At 37.1% G+C, this 18,882-nt stretch overlaps 1 protein-coding gene across 4 annotated transcripts in view; it reads left to right on the top strand.

Moving 5' to 3' along the window:
• FIP2 (potassium channel tetramerization domain-containing protein / pentapeptide repeat-containing protein) overlaps positions 1-17,846 on the top strand; it is a 48,955-nt gene extending 31,109 nt beyond the window's left edge. For all 4 annotated transcript variants that reach the window (XM_077389120.1, XM_077389117.1, XM_077389118.1 and 1 more), the window contains 4 exons: positions 36-94; positions 327-386; positions 13,388-13,468; positions 17,628-17,846. In XM_077389120.1, coding sequence (XP_077245235.1) covers positions 36-94; positions 327-386; positions 13,388-13,468; positions 17,628-17,681 — 254 coding nt within the window. In that variant the 3' untranslated portion in view covers positions 17,682-17,846. The remainder of the gene's footprint in view (positions 1-35; positions 95-326; positions 387-13,387; positions 13,469-17,627) is intronic.
• The last annotated feature ends 1,036 nt before the right edge of the window (positions 17,847-18,882 follow it).

Raw genomic sequence — 18,882 nt, 5'->3', positions numbered from 1 at the left:
TTTGATTCCATGCTTACCTGTTTGCAATTTTGTAGATGCATGTTTGATAGAATGTAGCTTTTGTAGGGCAGACCTTCGCTCAGCACATCTGCAGGTTCGTCTTTCCCTTATGATGCATTGCTTACATCTTGATGAAAATGCATGATTCTTCTGTCTTTTCTTGCTGCATCATTTTTTGTAGAATATTTTTTTTTGTTTGCAATCCATGTATATTATTATTCAGAAAAATACAATTTTTGTTTTATTACATTACATTGTTCCGTACCGTATTTTGATTAAGGATGATGTCAAGATGTGCTAATCTGATCACTATCATAACGTTTCAGGCTGCTGTTCTTACTGATGCGAACTTAGAGGGAGCTAATCTAGAGGGAGCTAATCTGAAGGTAAATTTAATTTAGCAATATGGAAATGTGTCAACAGGCAAGGATTTAAATGTCGGTTTTGGTGTTGGTTTCGGACATTTCTGGTTTCAGCCGAAATCATGTAAATTTCGATAATTTTCAACATTTCAGTGGAAATTTCGGCAATTTCGGTGGAAATCTTGTAAATAACCCGAAATTTCGCAAAATTTTGCCGAAATCTTGTAAAAAACCGATTCATTGTACTTTCAGTGTCGGTTTAGATTGAAATCAAAATATTTCGGATTGAATTTCGGATTTCAGCTGAAATTTATAACTATGTCAATAGGTGTGTAATGTCACTTTGGCATGTATTATTTACTGAGAAGCTAAGGGAAGGGTCAGGAATTAAATTGATAATTTGAGGAATACTTGCTTAATTTTCACTTTAAATAGAATGGCAACCTTCATGACCTAGTCATGCTGAGAAGCTATGTTGCACTTAAGTGATAACTAACACCAGCCAAATTTTACTGCTTGATTTGCGAACATGTCATTAAATCTGTAGTAGTACTTCATCCAGACATTCAAGTGTAAAATGTCATTAGATCTGGTAAAAATACTTCTTCCACACATTCAAGTACTATTGCCAAATCCTTGTGGCTTGTAGTTACTATTACTTACATCAGGATGTATTGTTGAGAAGATAAGTTTCTTTTCTTTCTTCAACAATTATATAGTTTGTAATTTTTAATGCTCATTGAAAAATAAATATATCCTCTAAAATTTTCAATCCGTTACTAAATCTTGCTTCAGTAGTTTAGGATTTGGATGTTTGGTCTGGGTAGTCAGTCGTAATCAGACCAGTTTCTTAATGACCAAGAAAGAAGAAAGCAACCTCTTTCCATCATGAAATGTTCTGTGACCGGTCCTTATTAAATTTCTCAAAAAATTTAAGTGTCACCTGATATTTATGTGGGGTGACGTATCTATCTTTCAGTCATGACAGAATAAAATGTGCTCATCGTCAAATGCACACCTTATATCGTCCCGCACAATTCATCACTGCGTATCAGATTTTGGATATGTGATTGTGTGTCGGACTCTTTAGTACTTGATTTTGTTGATAGTTGTACAATGTGGTATCAATTAAATTTTAATGGCGTAGTTAGTATATTGAGTTTAATAAATTACATGAATATAATTCAAAGTGGTAACAAAACAATCTGCTTAAAACCAAAATTCTTAATTCACCAAGCACTTCCTAAAAACAGTGTTTTACATTATATAAAGAGAACCTTCTCATCTCCAATACAGTTTTCTTTTTATACACAATGTCCTACCTTTTCTACTCACTTTCTACCTCAGATCATTTTCAAAGAGTACTCAATACACTTGGAAAGGAACCCTTTGAGTGAATTTATTAAAGCGTACTCCGGTCCAATTGGGAAGGCTGATTCGAACAAAGCAGAGATAAGAGTGTTGCACACAGTCCTTTTCATTTTTGAGATGGAATTGACCGGAAATCTTACAATGAAAGAGATTCTAGGAATTCCGAACTTGCGTGTTTCTTTTGATATTCCGAGTGCTGTTTTTAATTGTATTGTTCTGCTGGGATACCTCCTCCTTCTGCAGCATAATCTCTTTCTTGATTGTTGATTAATAAGATCTTTGTTATTTGCTCACAGGAAAAAAATACTTGGAAAGCAAGTAATCTTCCTTCTCTAACTAGGAAGTTAACCTTCACTTAAAAAGAAACATATGGACCTTTCTTATATACTCTGTATGTTTCTTTACTTAACTTGGATTGCAAGGTTCCTGCCCGACTTCTGAATCCTTATTACATTCCCAAAACAACCCAGTTCGATTTAGAAATTTAATAATCCCCAAAACACTATTCAAGTTTTAAAATGGTTCGGCCTCCCATAACCTATTTAAATTTAAACTTAAATTCAAATAAAAATCACTAAAGATTCTAATAAATCAAAATAGCAACACTCTCCAATTTTCAGCCATATCTTCCACTTTTATTCTCCTTGTTGCTCTTCTTTTTCTGTGATTCTTCTTGATATTATAATGAGTTGCACTGCACTTATTCTCCCTGGTAGGAGATATTTTGATTTTGACTTGTGTCAATTTGTCGAAATTATGTGGATTATCATTATGCTTCTTTGATTGACATCTTGCATCAATTCTCACCAAAAAGGCCACTCCAATTTTGACAGATTCATTGAAGGTGATCTGGAAAATCCTTTTCGATGAATTAGGTATTTGAAGTAGAGACTTCTGCAAATTTTGACACATTCCCATTTATCAACTTTAATATTCCTGGAATGTAAAATCTCCGTAACATCTTTTATTTTATTTTAATGTTGATGCATAAAAGGGGGAAAAACACATCTTTATCATAGATTTTTTTTTTGAAAAAAATTAAAAAGCACTTTTTTTAAAGTCTCACCTCTTTGGTAACCCCACTTTTAGGCTGAGTTTAATAGCATTACAGCTTCTATGTGGAGTAAGTAAACCGTGTAGGAAAAAAATGAATATGCTTTCTCATCCACTTCATCACACTAACGTTCTTCTTAACTGTCTTCCTAGTGAATTGGCTTATCAATTTTTTTTTACATCCTCTTCATTATATTCATTATACCTGGACTCTTTCCCCTACCGAATACTCATCGTAGACCCGGTCACTGATGCTTTCAAGAATTGCTTTTAACAATTCTTGATAACTTTCTTCATCTTGCTCTGCAGAGCCTTATTAAATCTTTCTCCCAATCTCCATCCCTCTAAAATATATCATTCTTTCGTGTTTATGGAAAGATACCTATTCCTCCTTGAAACAATTCCATTTGGTGATTTAATTTTTGAAACCGCTCCATGTTTTTTTGGTGCGTGGGTTGCTTACCACCATCTTGGTTTATCCACTATTCCTCCAGGCTTTCAGCCTCCAATCGCACGTTCCCAACCTATCCTTGAAACATGAGTTGCAAATCATCTTATTGAATCTATCTCTCTTAAAGGTATCTACTTGTCTCATTGAGGCTTTAATTGCATCGAAACATGTATGATATTTATCCTTCCAGATCCCAATTCTTCACAGCTATAGCAACTAGAAGCAAGCCATTTATATTTGCTCTAATATTTAATGCCATAATTTAACCAAATTCAACCAGTTACATGGATATCATTGAAACCAAAAGCAAAGGAATCACATACCAAGAGAAGATGCTTATATGATGGGGAGAACAAGAGGTATTGCTTCTTCACCTGAGAAATTCAACAAAGAGAAAGCTTAAAGTTAAATTAGCAAGTAATCAAAATCTGCCAGAAAATAGTGTTTTGCATCAAATGAGTAAAAAACTTTCCTCCCTAAGCGCAAAAACACTATCTCTCCACTCACTTTCACTTCTAAGACAGTTCTAAAAGAACTTGGAAACATGGTTTTAAATTTCTGCCGAAATACCATAATTTCTGATTTCAGTTGGGACCGACACCGAAACCACCTAAATCCGAAATTTCGAAAATGTAATTTTTAATTTTTTTTCCAAAATTTCAGCACAATAATGATTTTTTTTTTTTTTACCGAAATTCAGCCAAAAGGTATTTCAGCCGAAATTTCGGTAGCCGAAACCTAAATTTTAAAGCTTGTGAAATCCTAGTTGGGCAACCAAGAGGGGGGGTGAATTGGTTGGATATTAAGAGTTTTATTCCTTTAAAACCCTTTTTGTAAGTTTACTAACACTTGTTAATTAATCTTTGATTAATAGTGGTTAGCAAAATAAAAGTAAAAGAACTAACAACCAAAAAGCAAATGAGAAGAGGGGAAGAGTAATAGAAGAGATACCACACAAGGATTTTAAGTGGTTCGGCCTTGAAACTCCAAGACCTACTCCACTCTTCTCAATTTTGTGTCCTTGAGGGAATCCACTATAAGTATGATTCTTGATACAAAGAAGAAGGCTCCGTGTCTTCAACACTCGCCCACTAAGATGGCTCCGTATCTCCAAGCACTTGCCAATTCCAAGGGATTTAATATTGGTGCCCTTTCATCCTTTGCAATGTTGTTCAAATTACAATGTGTGAATGCCTTCTCTTAAAGCTAACACACCACTTCAATACAAGAAATCTTCCTCAAATGGTTTGCAAATGAGCTTGATGAGAACTTCTCTAATGACGTGTAACTAGGGGTGTAAACGAGCCGAGCCGAGCCGAGCTTGGCCAGGCTCGCTCGTTAAGCTCAAAAGCTCGGCTCGGGCTCGAACCAGGCTCGGCTCGGTCAGGCTCGGCCAGGCTCGCGAGCCTTACCGAGCTCGGGTTATATTAAGTTCACACCACTCATCTTCGCTGGACAGCCCTATCTAGTGTAATTTGACTACTTTTTTTACACTATGGGGGGTGGTCCAAGTAACAAATGGGGTTCCAAAAATGAAGTGACATATTTTGCTTCCCCCTTTCACTCCCTGGATAACCCTTTTAGTGTATATATTAATATATAATATATATATTTAAATATATTAAATTCTTAACGAGCCGAGCCGAGCCAAGCCTGGCCTAAATCGGGCTCGGCTCGGCTCGTTAAGGATTCGAGCCGAGCTCGAGCGAGCTTCCGAGCCCGAGCCAAAATTAACACCCTTACGTGTAACGACCCGGATTTTTGGAGAAACCCGAATCACTACCAAAATTCAGAAAGTAAATGTAACTCCTATGAAAAATGTGAATTTTTTTTATAAATTTGAAGACTCAATTAAAAGTTTACTAGAGAGTATAGCAAGAGGATTTTATATAATTACCAAAAACAGAAACAAACTAAGAATATGATGAATAGCCGCCAAGGCCACACACGGCCACACCAATTACTCTATCCTCGCTCTTGCACACCCCATTTTATTCTCGATTTCCTCATTAGCATTTGTCTCAATGTCATCAATTGTAGCAAAACCTGTGGGGGATCTTTGGTGTTAGTTCAAAGAACTATGTAGATTCATTCAGTAATAAACACACATTTAAACAACTTTTGAATTTAAATGCATACAAATTAATTCAATAGTGAACATGCGATAACAATTATTTCAAATTGAAACATGAAATATTAACAGGGATCATGCTATGGCATTTAAACCATGCGAAACAGTTATTCTAGTAAGGCAAACAACGTTTTACAAGTAAGAAACTTATGTTTGTTATTATTATTATTTGTAATGCACGAGACGACTCATCCAAGACAATCAAGCTCCCTTAGCTTGTTGTCCCGCCCCCAATACGTTCCACAACCCTTGTCTACAGGTAATGGACATGAGCGATTTTTTACGACGTGCCTACTGGCCACTCCGCCTCTTGACATCACGGTCTAAGAGGATGCATTTACTGCCAAGGGGGTGCGCTAAAAACCCATGGCCGGCGCGGAGTTTCATTATTCCTGGACGACTCATACCTCCGCCCAATCCACCAAATCATATTTCCCAATGCAATTTATTTCATTTATTTATTACCAGTTTTTCCTGGTATGTCCTCCATTTTTAATATCCTTAAGAGATTCATTAGCAATTTTCTTGCTTCCAAAATATTTTCCTTTAACAAGGAATCATAGCATTCCATCATTTGTGAGCATTAGCATGCCATTATTTATGGGCATAGCATCATTATTAATTCGATTGCATGCTACTAATATGGCAAAACAGGAAAGTGAAATATATATCATTTAACAACAGTTATGTCTACAAGTCATTATCATGAAACACTAAGAATCTTCATTGCATATGATTAAATCAATCATTGTCCAAGAGTGTAAGTTTAGAGTACCGTCACCTACCTTAATTACTTGTGGTGTGAGAGAGTGAGAAATCTTTAATGTCAGAGTCGAATATGCTACCAAATCTGAAACAAAAATCATGTACACACTAAGTTTCCCATTAAATTATACTTTAACTCTGACCCTAGGAGTGGAGAGTCATAACTTTTTAGGTTTTGTTCTTTAAATTCTATTCCCAAAGATTTCAGTGTCATACATCCAAAAGATACACTCATGGGTATTAAACTATTAATACCTATGCGTAATTCATATACTGATCAGATTCTTAATTATTTGCATCATATAATGTATATACATATGTATGTATATATGTACCTGGGCAACAATCATGTTAGGAGCTGTTTTTAACAAAAAGACAAGTACGAACAATTTATACAAACCCTAGGTCTTTCTCCGAAAGAAAAATAATTATATGATTTATCAAGCATATCACCTATGGGCTATGGCTGATTTTTGAAGGACATGATTTTTACATCAACTAAATCACACTGTTTGGAAGAAAAACAATTGCTATTTCATATTCAAATTAGGGGTGCAACTCGGGTCGGGTCGGGTTGAGTTTTTGGTAAAAAATGAATTGGAATCAACCCGACCCAATATAAGGTATAATTTCAACCCTAATTCCAAAAAATCGACCCGAGTTGCACCCCTAATTCAAATCACACACATGCTTTGATATATCTAGGAAACAATTCTTTAGTGTGTGTGTGTGTGTGTGTGTGTGTGTGTGTGTGATATAAATATAATATAAGCTTTGGTTTTCCACAAATTTCATCATGCGCATGCTATAAATATATATATTATATTTATATCATACATATATATATATATATATATATATATATATATATATATACATAATTTTAAAAGAACATCTTTTCTACATGATACTCATTATAAGCATGTTGATTTTATGGAAAAACAGTCATAGGGCTTAATATAGAACACACATGATCTGATTTATATATATATATATATATATATATATATATGCCCACCAAAAATGGGGGACCCATGTGATTTGGCACTCTACCGTACCTAACTTTAGGTACGGTCGAGCGTACAATCCTTTTCCTCTATATATATATATATATATATATATATATATATACTATGGATCATGCGCACAAATTGTCTTATAAGAAAATCATCTTTTACATATAAAGATCATAAGAAAATCTTGATTCGAAGGAAAAACAGCTTTGAACCCTAATTCGAAAGAGTTTTAAGGAAATCAAACACCATGAATCACAAGCAAAAACACATAGAAAGATTTTGGGCACTTACTCGAGACAAGATTAGGGTTTGAAGATCAATCCCTCTTCTCCTTTACCTTTTCTTTCTCTCTTTCTCTCTTTTTTTCTCCCCCTTTCTCTCGTTTTTTTTCCTAAAGGTGAGTTGTGCGCACGTTTCTCCCTAATATGGGAAAACGTGAGCACTTCCCTATTTTTGTGAGGATTGCTAGTTGTATTCAATTTTCTCTCTTATCTTATCCTATGTGTCACATTCATATTGCTTTGTAATTTCTGAAGATCCTAAATTGTAGGATTTAAAGTTTCAAATTTACTTTTTTTTGTTAAGTGGGACCCACTTACTATTTATAGTAAGTGTGGACTTACTATTTATAATAAGTTCAGACTTACTATTTATAGTAAGTGCAAAATCCGACGGTCTTAAATGCTCGAATTTTAATTAGACTTGTTCAGCCGTCGTTCAAGAGAAATTTGTGGACAATATTTACAAAGAAAAAAATTAATCACAATAAAGACCCTAGTAGGGTCAGTCTATACATGGTGAGATTGCAAGTGAGCTTGGGAGATCTTTAAGATTGTTTATGGCAAGTGGGCTTGAGTGATTCTTCTTCAAGTAGATTGCAAGTAGGCTTAAGGAAATCTTCTTCAAGGTAGATTGCAAGATTTAGGGCAAAGAAGAACTATTGTAAAAATGCTTGGAAATCTTAAATCTCAAGTAGGGATCTTTTTCAAGCTTGCAAAAGTGTTAAAATGATGGAAATAAACTTATATATAGCCCCTTAGAAGATATAAACGTTGGAGGGCAAAATGGACATTTTTGGGTTTTGAAAATTCAAAATAAGAATCAGCCGCAAGTCCCAACGGTCATATTTTTCCAGACACCAGACGTCGCCCGGACGTCTGGCCAGATGTCTGGTTGCTTCCAGAAGCCAAACAGATGATTGACCAGACTTCTGCCGCAAGGTCTAGTTTGCAAGTTCACCTATCAAATGAATGAGTTTTCCTCTGATTTTTTGTACACATTGATATTGATATTAGAGAAGTCATGGACCAAAATTTAGCTCTTTTGGAAAACGTTTGGGTCCCCTTTTGATCAACCAGATAATCGAACTAGACTTCTGCCGGAAGGTTTGGTTTGCCAAAAAAACACATGTTAATGATTGAGTCTGGTTCCCATTTTTTGTACATATTATATGAGAGAAAGTTATGGACAAAATTTTGGCTCAATTGGAGAACATTTGGGTCCTTTTGTGATAGAAAAGCAAACTGTCTTAGTTGAGGTTTTCAAAGGATGTTTGGATTTTTGCTTTAAAATCATTTTGAACACTCTTCGAAAACACTTGCAAACTTGTTTTGAAGTTGATCTCCATTCAACCTATTCTTGAGTAATCCTCTTGAGTCCGGTGGTTGAATGAGCATTCTTAGACTTCCTTGTTCATGCTTGTTCTTTGGTCTTCAACTTGACTTAGCTCTCCATGACTCCATCTTGATGTTGAAGGTTCAACTTGATTTGTCTTTGTCCTTCTTGGTTGATGAATCTTCGCTTTGCCTTTGATTGCCATGATCTATCCTGAGTTGTCCATTTTAGTACTATAATTTCCTGTATAAGCTTATCATGGTAAAATCATTAGTATCAACCTACTTTGATCAATTTGGGTTTGCTGTCATAAAAACAATGAGTAGGGCCACACATGGAAACCCTCGGGCTAACACCTTGCTTGGAAAGCAAGGAATCATTCATCTGTAATTTAGGTAGTTAACTTTGATTGGAAGAAATCTCTAGCCTTTTCCTACATATACTTACCTTTCACTTATCTTTTATTGTTTGACACCTCTCTAACTCCTAACTACAGTCCCAAATCAACCGAAATCAGATTTATCTACTAAATAATCCTTGAAAAGCATACCATATACCTATTTTAATATACTAGGACTCGTAAAAACCTATTTAAACTTAACTTTGGATTCAGATAAAATCACTAAAAATCCTCATAAATCAAAATAGCAATGCCCTTCAACTTTCATCCTTACTCCTGGCATCTAAGGCCCAGTTTCAACTCCTTTTGTCACTTTTATTCTTTGTTATTGCTCCTTGAAGTTGTCACTGTTTTGTGCACTGTTATTCTTTGTTAATGCTCCTTGAAGTTGTGACTGATTTGCGCTGCTTTATTTAAGCATTGCCATGTGATTTTCTTTCCTCCACTTTTGATAAATCATCTGATTTTTTGCACTGTTATGCAAATCAAGGGCATGGCCAATTTTTTCTTCCTTTTTGAAAGATAACTTTATTACAGGACTAAAGAAAAATCATATGTAACAGGAAGGGTGTTGGTCGTCCTTCACCACAAGATAGCAACAGAAAGAACAAGAAGGGGCCAACTTTCAAACGGCTAAGCTATTAGAGCAGAATTAGAAACAATAAGTGCCATCCTTGTGAGAAAGATGGGTGCACTTTTCAAAATTCTTAGAATATCTTGACACTTTCTTTAAGGATCGTTACCCATATTCATGGTGTTTCCAATTCTTGCACCCATATCCAGGTAATAGAGTGCTGTCCTGTTGGTCCTGCTCCTAGCATGCTCATCAGCCACCTCATTAGCACTACAAAGGATATTAGAGATAGAATAGACTAGTTGGTGAACAAATTCATCAGCCACGTCATTAGCACTACAAAAGCTATGAGAGATAGAATATACTAGCTGGTGAACAATTCTCTGATCTCCAAGGCCGAGGGCACCTGTAATTGGCCCAGGAGACACAGCATGCGACGAATTCTGATTCCATACAAAGGTGCACACAATACCGAGTATGGTAGAGCTTTAAACTATCCAATAGCACCCTGATTTCTGCCTCCCTAGAATCACCCACATTAATGAGGCGAAAAAATCCAAGATAATAGAACTGAATTCATCTAGAAGCATGGCTCCATACCGTCTTCAAAATTAAGCTTCACATAGTTAGGGGGTGGGGGAATCCACCTGGATTAGCACTTCTCTCTAGCTTTTCTAACCCAAGCAATTTCCTATCCTTCCTTAAAACTTTTCCCAAGATATAGCCTAGATGAGCCTGCAAAGAAGAGGCCCAGGCTATGAGAGATAGAATATACTAGCGGGTGAACAAATCTCTGATCTCCAAGGGCGAGGGCACCTGTAATTGGCCCAGGAAACAGCATATGCGAATTCCGATTCCATACAAAGGTGCATACAATACCGAGTATGGTAGAGCTTTAAACTCTCCAATAGCACCCTGATTTCTGCCTCCCTAGAATCACCCACATTAATGAGGCCGAAAAATCCAAGATAATAGAACTGAATTCATCTATGAGCATGCCTCCATACCGTCTAGGCTCGAATTGCCTCTAGAACCGCCTTCAAAGTTAAGCTTCACACAGTTAGGGAGTGGGGGAATCCACCTGGATTAGCACTTCTCTTTAGCTTTTCTACCCCAAGCAATTTCCTGTCTTTCCTTAAAACTTTTCCCAAGAAATATCCTAGATGAGCCTGCAAAGAAGAGGCCCATCGGATAATAGAGACTATGATTCTAGAAGTTACCACACCTAAATGCAAATCACCGGAAAATCCTAGCATTACACTCATTCCAGAAAACCAGCATAATAGCCAAGCGGGTAATCTGCCAAAGGAACTTGCCCTCCTTTCCAAAAGTAGTAGTGTGTCAGCCCCTCACTGCCTTGCTTACATACATCGGGAATGACGGCAACACTCCAAAACTATTAAGAATTGAAGCCCACACTCCAGCTACCAACTTACAATGAATGAATATATGGTTTACTGCTCCTTCTCTGCATAGGATGCACCATTAGGTAGTCAAATCTTTTTCTTTTACATGACAATGTTTAAAAACTCGGATGTGTCCAATCACTTGCCTAGAATTTGGGCAAGTCAATTCCCTTGAGTTGAATGAGTTAATGAAAATGTTAATGTCAAGAAACAAAGGTTTTGTATCTCAACCTTGAGGTTGCAGGTTCGATCCCAGCTTACCTGCCAAAAAAAGGAAGAAACAGAGGAAGCCTGTTACTTTTGTTTTGAGCAATAGCAAACTAGATTAAAAGTGAGAGAAAACAAGGATACCTATGTTACATGGGTTCTTCGAAATGGGCGAAGATGCCCTGTCGGACACGTCTCAGATTCCAATACTTCAGGATTCTCTAAGACACTTATAGATCTCTTTCATCTACTTAACCTATTAAAATTTTCAATATCTTACTTGTTATAACCATATTAGTATGTAAAAAAAATAAAATTTGAGAAATGATTAAGATACTTTGGTGAATCCACCAATCGTCCGACACTCAATACCCGTGTCGCATGCCGACACTCATGTCCGTACTGATGCAACATAGAAACTTAGTGATTAATACAATCAAGGGCAAAAAGAAGCCAATAGCAAAAGTAAAACAAAATGCAATCACTGTAAAATGATATTCGAAAACTGATCACAGAAAACTAAGGGGCCGTTTGGATATGCGGATTTTAGAATCCAGGTTTTTAGTTTGAAAACAGTGTACAAGAGAGTTCATGATCAAGCTGTTTTATGCTGTCCTGCCAGCGTTTCTTGGATTTTAAGTGAGAAATTCAGGTTTTAAAAATCTCTCCTGCATCCTGTGATTTCTAACACCTGGAAATATGGGAGGATCTGCTACTCTCTTGCTGACGGAAAGAAGGGCGAGAAGTAAAAAACGAGTAAAAAACGACGGCTGGTCCGCTTCTTCTCTTGTCTCTTAGCTACAATTTTGAAGAAATCCCGGATTCTAAAATCCTCGTATCCAAATGGCCCCACACACCACTCCTTGGCCATTCACACCACTCCGAGCTAGTGAATCTGCCTCTGAATTGGCCTTTCCCCCAATACGATCAGATGACACATAATGTCAAATAATGGGTCCAAAGCTTCTTCAATTCATTTGCTAGGTGCCAATGATGATTTATGCATGTTCTCATCCATCTAACATGTAAGGAGTCACCTTCAATTACTACATGGACAACAAAGTTTCTAATGAACTCCTTAATTCCTTGTTTTAAAGCCAGCACCTCAGTTATGTTAATATCCATATCATCATCCGCTGGACCGAAATGTTTCCGTTTTCATCTGCATCGAACAACATACCAAAACCAGAAACCAAAACCATAGGTGTATTAGTGGTGTGCTATACCAATATAAATTACATAATTATGTTTATATGAATTACATCTGAAATGTAGTGTGTGTATTATGCAGAAGTATTTATACGAATGACATGTGAAATCTGGTATGCACTGAATTATCAGACATGCGCGAAAATGCATGTCACTAGGTGTTCGATTTTCTTAAGCGATTATAATTGTTTTTTCTTCTAATGTGATTGTTCTTTAGTTTGCATTTTGCTTATTTTATCACTTCCTGAAGTTTTGTCTTAAATTTACGTCATTTGAATATGTTTCCATACATTTCCATGATTTTACATGATTTCCACTGAAATTTTCATCCTACACCGACATGTTTCCATTTCATCATGACCGAAACGCATGCTACCTCATATATGAATATGATCTCTTGGCTAACATGTTGAAAATGCTCTAGGGAAGCATCCACCACACAATATTCTATGCAGGCTGGGCAATATTTATGCCTCAGCTTGTTTGGGAGAGTGGTAGTGTTATATTTCTCATCTGTAGGGGTATCTTTATTATTCCTTATATAAACGTATAGATTAGTCTTTCTGTGTTATGAGGGGGATTCTTGTAATTAACTCATGTGAGATTTGATAAAATGTCAAGGAGGGGTATGTGGGAATAATTGTAGCCCTAAATTTCTTTCATGTTTCTCTCTTCCACATTTTTCTCTTTCCATTTCTTTCACTTTAGCCACACCTGAACTTGTTTTGAGTCGACCTGTTTTCTTTCATTTGAATGTAACATATTAATTTTAAATTAAATTAGCTGTATCAAATTTTTTACTGTATTTTTTTTTCCTTTATTCTACAGGGTGCAAAGCTAGGTGGTGCAAATTTGCAGGGTGCAAATCTTCAAAGAGCTTATTTAAGGGATGTTGATTTACGAGATACAGTAAGTGAAACAATATGGGTTGGTTCTGCATATTTTGAATTTTTAACATCCGTGAATTTGCTGTTTGTGATACTCTTACAACATTTCAGCAATTATTGTGCTTGATAGCAGCATGGATATTGAATTGCATGTCATGGAATTTACTTCATTACATATTATATGTTTTTGTTTTGAGAGAGAAATAGATGATGAAAAGTCAAAATTTATATGATGTGTTTCTGGAATGTCAGTTGAACTTAAAACCAGAATAGTCATGCTAGTGACACCTATGCTTTGGATAATTTAAGTTATGCTATGTGTCTTTGACATTGTCCTGTCATGAAAGCCTACAACCATGGTGCAAACCTAGTGTTTGCGGATTCTTTAGGGAGAACTTTGGAGGGTAAAGTGTCTAGTATTCAGTTAAAATCAGCACTATCAATTCCAAAGCAGATTAGGCATTCAGAAAAATTGATTTATTACAAGTAGGGTTTTGCACGATTGTCAGCATTAGAGTTAATTCATCAAATAAACCAGTTCATCCCAAGTAGAACATGTAACAGTACGATCACGCCAAAGAAAGTCAGACATATAAATAAGGGCAGCAATGTGATAGATCTCTCTACAATCTGAAATAATGGAAAGTGATCAAAACTAAAACCAACCTATGATGGGATAATCTCAATACAAGAATATGGGTGAGAGGATGGCTGATCTAAAGGGTGAAGCCGGCAAAATATGGTCAATAAAGGCAGTAGAAATAAAATAAGACCATTCTCACCAGACACAGTGCACTCCACCCTTGAATCCCGGCAGCCACAATCTGTCCATGAATTTGCACCAGCCATCAATGTCATATATAAAGATGGGGAAGAAGTGATGAAATGTGTATGAGTAGCAGGGGCAGCTAAGAACAGCAAGGAGGTGAAATGGACTGTGATAGGGGCGAAAATAACAAGGTCACTGGTATAACCATTACAGACAGCTGAACAATCCAAAGTGAGAATAAGAGTAATAGGAAAAGGGAAGAGGGGGTAAATTGGGTTGTCAGGGCTGAAACCAGCAGGGTTGCTAACCGGAGGATGCAAAAGAGGAGAAGTTGGTGTGGCTGCTGTCGGCTGCACAAAGTGCAAGGAAAGTGGCCGACAGAAAGGAGTATGGGAAATGGGTTCGAGAGAGAAAGGGGCAGATGGGAGGTTGTCGGCTGTATGGGCAGTCCAAGACTGCAGGCTGGCAGCTGGGAAGGGGCTGGACGGCAAGGGAAAAGAGGGTTAGAAGGAGAAATAGGAAGGAGAAAGAGGAGAAGGGGAGGAGGAGGAGAGGAAGGAAAGGAAATGAGGAATAGGGAAAGAGAGAAGAGAAGAGAAGAATAGAGAAGGAGATGGAGATGGAGGGAGAAGAGAAAAAGAAAGAAAGGGATGAGGTCTACCTTGCAGCCACTTGTTGGGGTTGGGGGTGCGAGGGTTGCTTGCTCCATGAATTCCAAGAAAAAGTTCCTCTTCCCTCTAGCACTCTCCCACATATAAGTGCTGGGATTTCTTTCAAGTGGTGGGTCCTTTGTGGCCACCAATAGGAAATAAGATCACATAAGTCATTTAACATAAGTGGCTTCAGTAGCTCGCAAGTGGGACATGGCATGGGGTTTACAAGTCCTAGTGAGATGTGGGCCCTAGCTGATGTGGATAGCCCCCACATCTAAGATGTCAAAATAGAAAGTGGACTAAAAATAGAAACTATCCTAAAATGGAAACTCCTCAAGGTTGGGGAACTAATGAGCTGGATTATATAATTTTCCCCGTGTGGAAACAACTCGACTCCGCCTAGTAAATTTCACTAACTCGTTGAAACAGGTCCTCTCGTAGTCGTCGCAACTCAACCTCGTCAATCCACGTACAATCTGTCGACATCCGATTTTGCCAACGAACAAGATATCGTTGATGTGCCGTTTCAAAAAGATATCGTCGATGTGATTATCAATGAGTGCCCATTATCGTGGTATCCATGATGTTGTCTATCTGGTCCTCCATCAATGCATTAGCTTGGAATGGTAAGGTGGTGATGTCGTCGGGCTCTAGTGTGTCTCCGTGAAACTAGTGGATGACGGTAAAGTTGAAGAGAGAAGTCAACATCTTCGGGGAGGTCCAACAGATAGGCGTTAGGGCCCAACCGGTTGATGATTTTGCAGGGTCCGAACTTCTACTTGAACTTGTCGTATGCTCCGACTGGGAAACACTCTCGTCAATAGTAGCCATCACCAAATCCCCTACACTGAATGACTCGTCTCTTTGGTGCTGATCAATAGCTACCTTGTACTTCTCAGTGCTTGCACAAAGTCGCCCCAAGACCTCCCCCCGACTCAATATGACCTCCACGACCACCTCTGCCACATCCACATATACCACCACTATGGTTTCAACTTAGACCATTGTGACCAGCGCCACCAGTATCTGCAAAGGCAGACCGATCATGCTTAGTAGATAGGGAAAACTCGATCTTTAAAGCTCGTTGAAAAAAAAAAAAAAACATCAGGTAAAGATGGAAGTACTAGACTGCTTAAAATTTGATCTGCTTAAAATTATTTAATTGGTGATGCATCTCCACATGAGAAAAAATAGGATGATTAATATTTAAACCCTCAAATCGTCACAGAGACCTATGATTTGAGAATAGTTATCCTTTAGATTTTTGTCACCATGCTGCATGTTGAAATAATGTTACGAAAGCTGATAGATCCTGGTGATATTGTTAGAGTCGGTATACATCTTCTGAACTTGATCCCAAATGTGCTTGCAGTTTCAAGAAAGACCAAAGTGCTACTAGTCTTTTGTTCCATGCTATTCCATAGCCAAGTTTTAATTTGACCATCCTCCTATATCCGCTATGAAAATTAGACATCAGTTGTCTTCTATGAGGTATTTCACTTTTTTTTTTAGCTGTAACAAAAACCTAAACAAATTTGGCCTATTGACCGTACTTACTGCCATTAAGTTTAATGGAACTAATTTGAACATTGAGATAGATAATCAAGAGAAATTCTCCATTATGACTCACCAAATAACACCAGATCAGTCACTTACTCAAACCAACAAAACCAAAACCAGGCACAATAGAAACCCTCCTTTTTGTAGAAAAAATAAACTTCTAGGCAATAGCCATTGAATTGAAAGCCTTCAAACACTCAACTCCCTTGCCACCAGCCTTGAAACAACAACAAAAACAGCATACAGTGGCCAAAAAACAACAAATAGTGGTTGTCACAAGGCATCAATCCACCATAAATTTGAATTGCAAGTTGAAAAGAACATACCTGATCTGTCACCCATCTATGATACTACCTAGGGCTGAGACGATGCAAAAACAGCTCCAGCTCTCTACCTTCACAACATGAAGAGGATTTAAACCATAATGGGACAAGTACAACACATACCTTGTGGTTCATGTGAACTACCGTTGACACTAAACCAAGGAAATCCCAAGTTGCAATCAACACTTCCGGATTTCCTTTTTATTTTCAGGTTTGTAAGAAAAGAATGGGTGGTGGATCAAACCCTAGATTGTATGCTCAAATATCATGTTGCTATCTAGGGTTTGAAAGCAAGGATGAAGAGAGATGAGAAATCGTGAGAAGAAAGTTCACTCGCCCTCTTCCACATGAATCTATGTGTGTGTGTGAAGTCCTAGTATTCCACGCCTCTCTTTTTTAATTAATATATGTACATATACAATAAAAGATAATTAGACTAAAATATCTCTACACATTGTATTATATTTGTTCGCAAAGAAATCAATTTGTTCTGTCCCTTAAATTCTAAATTTCATGCTAATTGTTGCATCTGATCTTAATTGGCTCAAACCTCGTAAAGAAAAGAAAGGTAAAAGGAGAGAATTTGTTAGGATTAGAAAAACAAAAACTACTTAAATGTCTTCTGTATTTCACCATTTCCTATTCAGTAGTCTATTTATCCTCTAATGCTTGTATTTCCTGATGACTATATCTCCACCTAATTCTACAGGAGAATATGATTTTGTACCTATTCTACTTTTCTTTCAACTACATAAACAAAAGCCCTGAAAAATAAGGAAATTATATGTTAACTTGAGTATTCCAATCGTACATTTCTGCGAAATTATATGTTAACTTAAGCATTCTAATTGTACATTTCTGCTGCAAAACTCTCAGCACTTAGAGGGTGCTAAGCTTGGCGGCGCAAATCTACTTGGAGCGACCCGATAATAGCGGAATAGTTCAGCGATTGACTTGTGTATGAGAGAGCTTGCTTTTGAGCTGATTGTACTTTTTTTTTATGTATCTCAGATAATTAATTTCTGCTGTAGCTTTGCTCTTTTGAGTTTATTGGATTCCTTTATATGTTATCACAGAAAAGTCATTTCCTCGGTAGTTTTTCCCTTTTGAACTTCCGCCCATCATAACGAAGTGATGCATCATAGGAAGTTGAAGGCCTTTTTTCAAATGAATTAAATGAACAAGACAAAATCTGTTGAAAAGTGAACCTATGTGGCTGCTCTCTTGTGCAACAGCCGGTTCGCGAAATGCCTGATGCGATGGTCCCTAGCAAATCCCTTTGTTGGAATTATTAGAAAATGGTGGGTCCTAGCAGAACCCACACAGGATGAATGTAACTAACCCAAATCAGTTGGCAACAGATTAATCTTCTTGGGGGGAAGATGAGCCTCTTGACCTACTCGTGCAAAAACACAATTTCCAGTATAAATTTTTTCACTCTTTTTAAAAAACGTATACTTAAATGCTATTTATACCAAATGAAAGCCCCCTTGACTACTTAGTCTAAAACTCCCACCCAAAAGCCGATCTAGAAACCGAAACTCTTATCAGGCTCCTATCCATACCCAAACAGCTACTGAGCAACCTCCGAAAGCTAGCAAAAAAAAAATCTACCCATTTTGGCATGTAACAATGACCCGTTGATTATATGTTCCCCACCATTAATCTATTAATCTACTGCCTCTCACCGACTATAGCCGTGCCCTCCTGTTAGGTGAATAGCCATCTACTTAAGGTAGTAGGGTATGTTTGGATCTAGGGAAAATAAAATTACGAAAAATAGGAAACTTTTTGGGAATATGTTCTCCTTTTTTTTAAGCTTGGGACAGCCCTCTCTAGCGTATTTATGATTATGATTTATGACTACTCTTTTACAATTGGAGGGGCTGTCCCAGGTAAAAAAGGGGGCAAATATATCAATTTTTTTCTCTGTCTTTTTCTGCTTACACCTTGCTAGCCACATCTGCTTGGTGGGTTGTATTGGCTTTTGACAGTTTTTAGGTACCAGGAAATGTGTCAAATAAGAGAGGTGTGCTGTTATCAAAAGAAGGTAGTGCAAATATCATTTTCCTTTCACAATCCTTATTTCTTTCTTTTTTTCTTTAAAGATGGGGATATTATTAGTAACCGA

Source organism: Tasmannia lanceolata, unplaced genomic scaffold (genome assembly GCF_043159265.1).
Source record: "Tasmannia lanceolata isolate RefF3 unplaced genomic scaffold, GAP_Taslan_0.1 ptg000008l, whole genome shotgun sequence".
Classification (NCBI taxonomy): Eukaryota; Viridiplantae; Streptophyta; class Magnoliopsida; order Canellales; family Winteraceae; genus Tasmannia; species Tasmannia lanceolata.
This window is presented reverse-complemented; position numbering and strand designations above follow the sequence as displayed.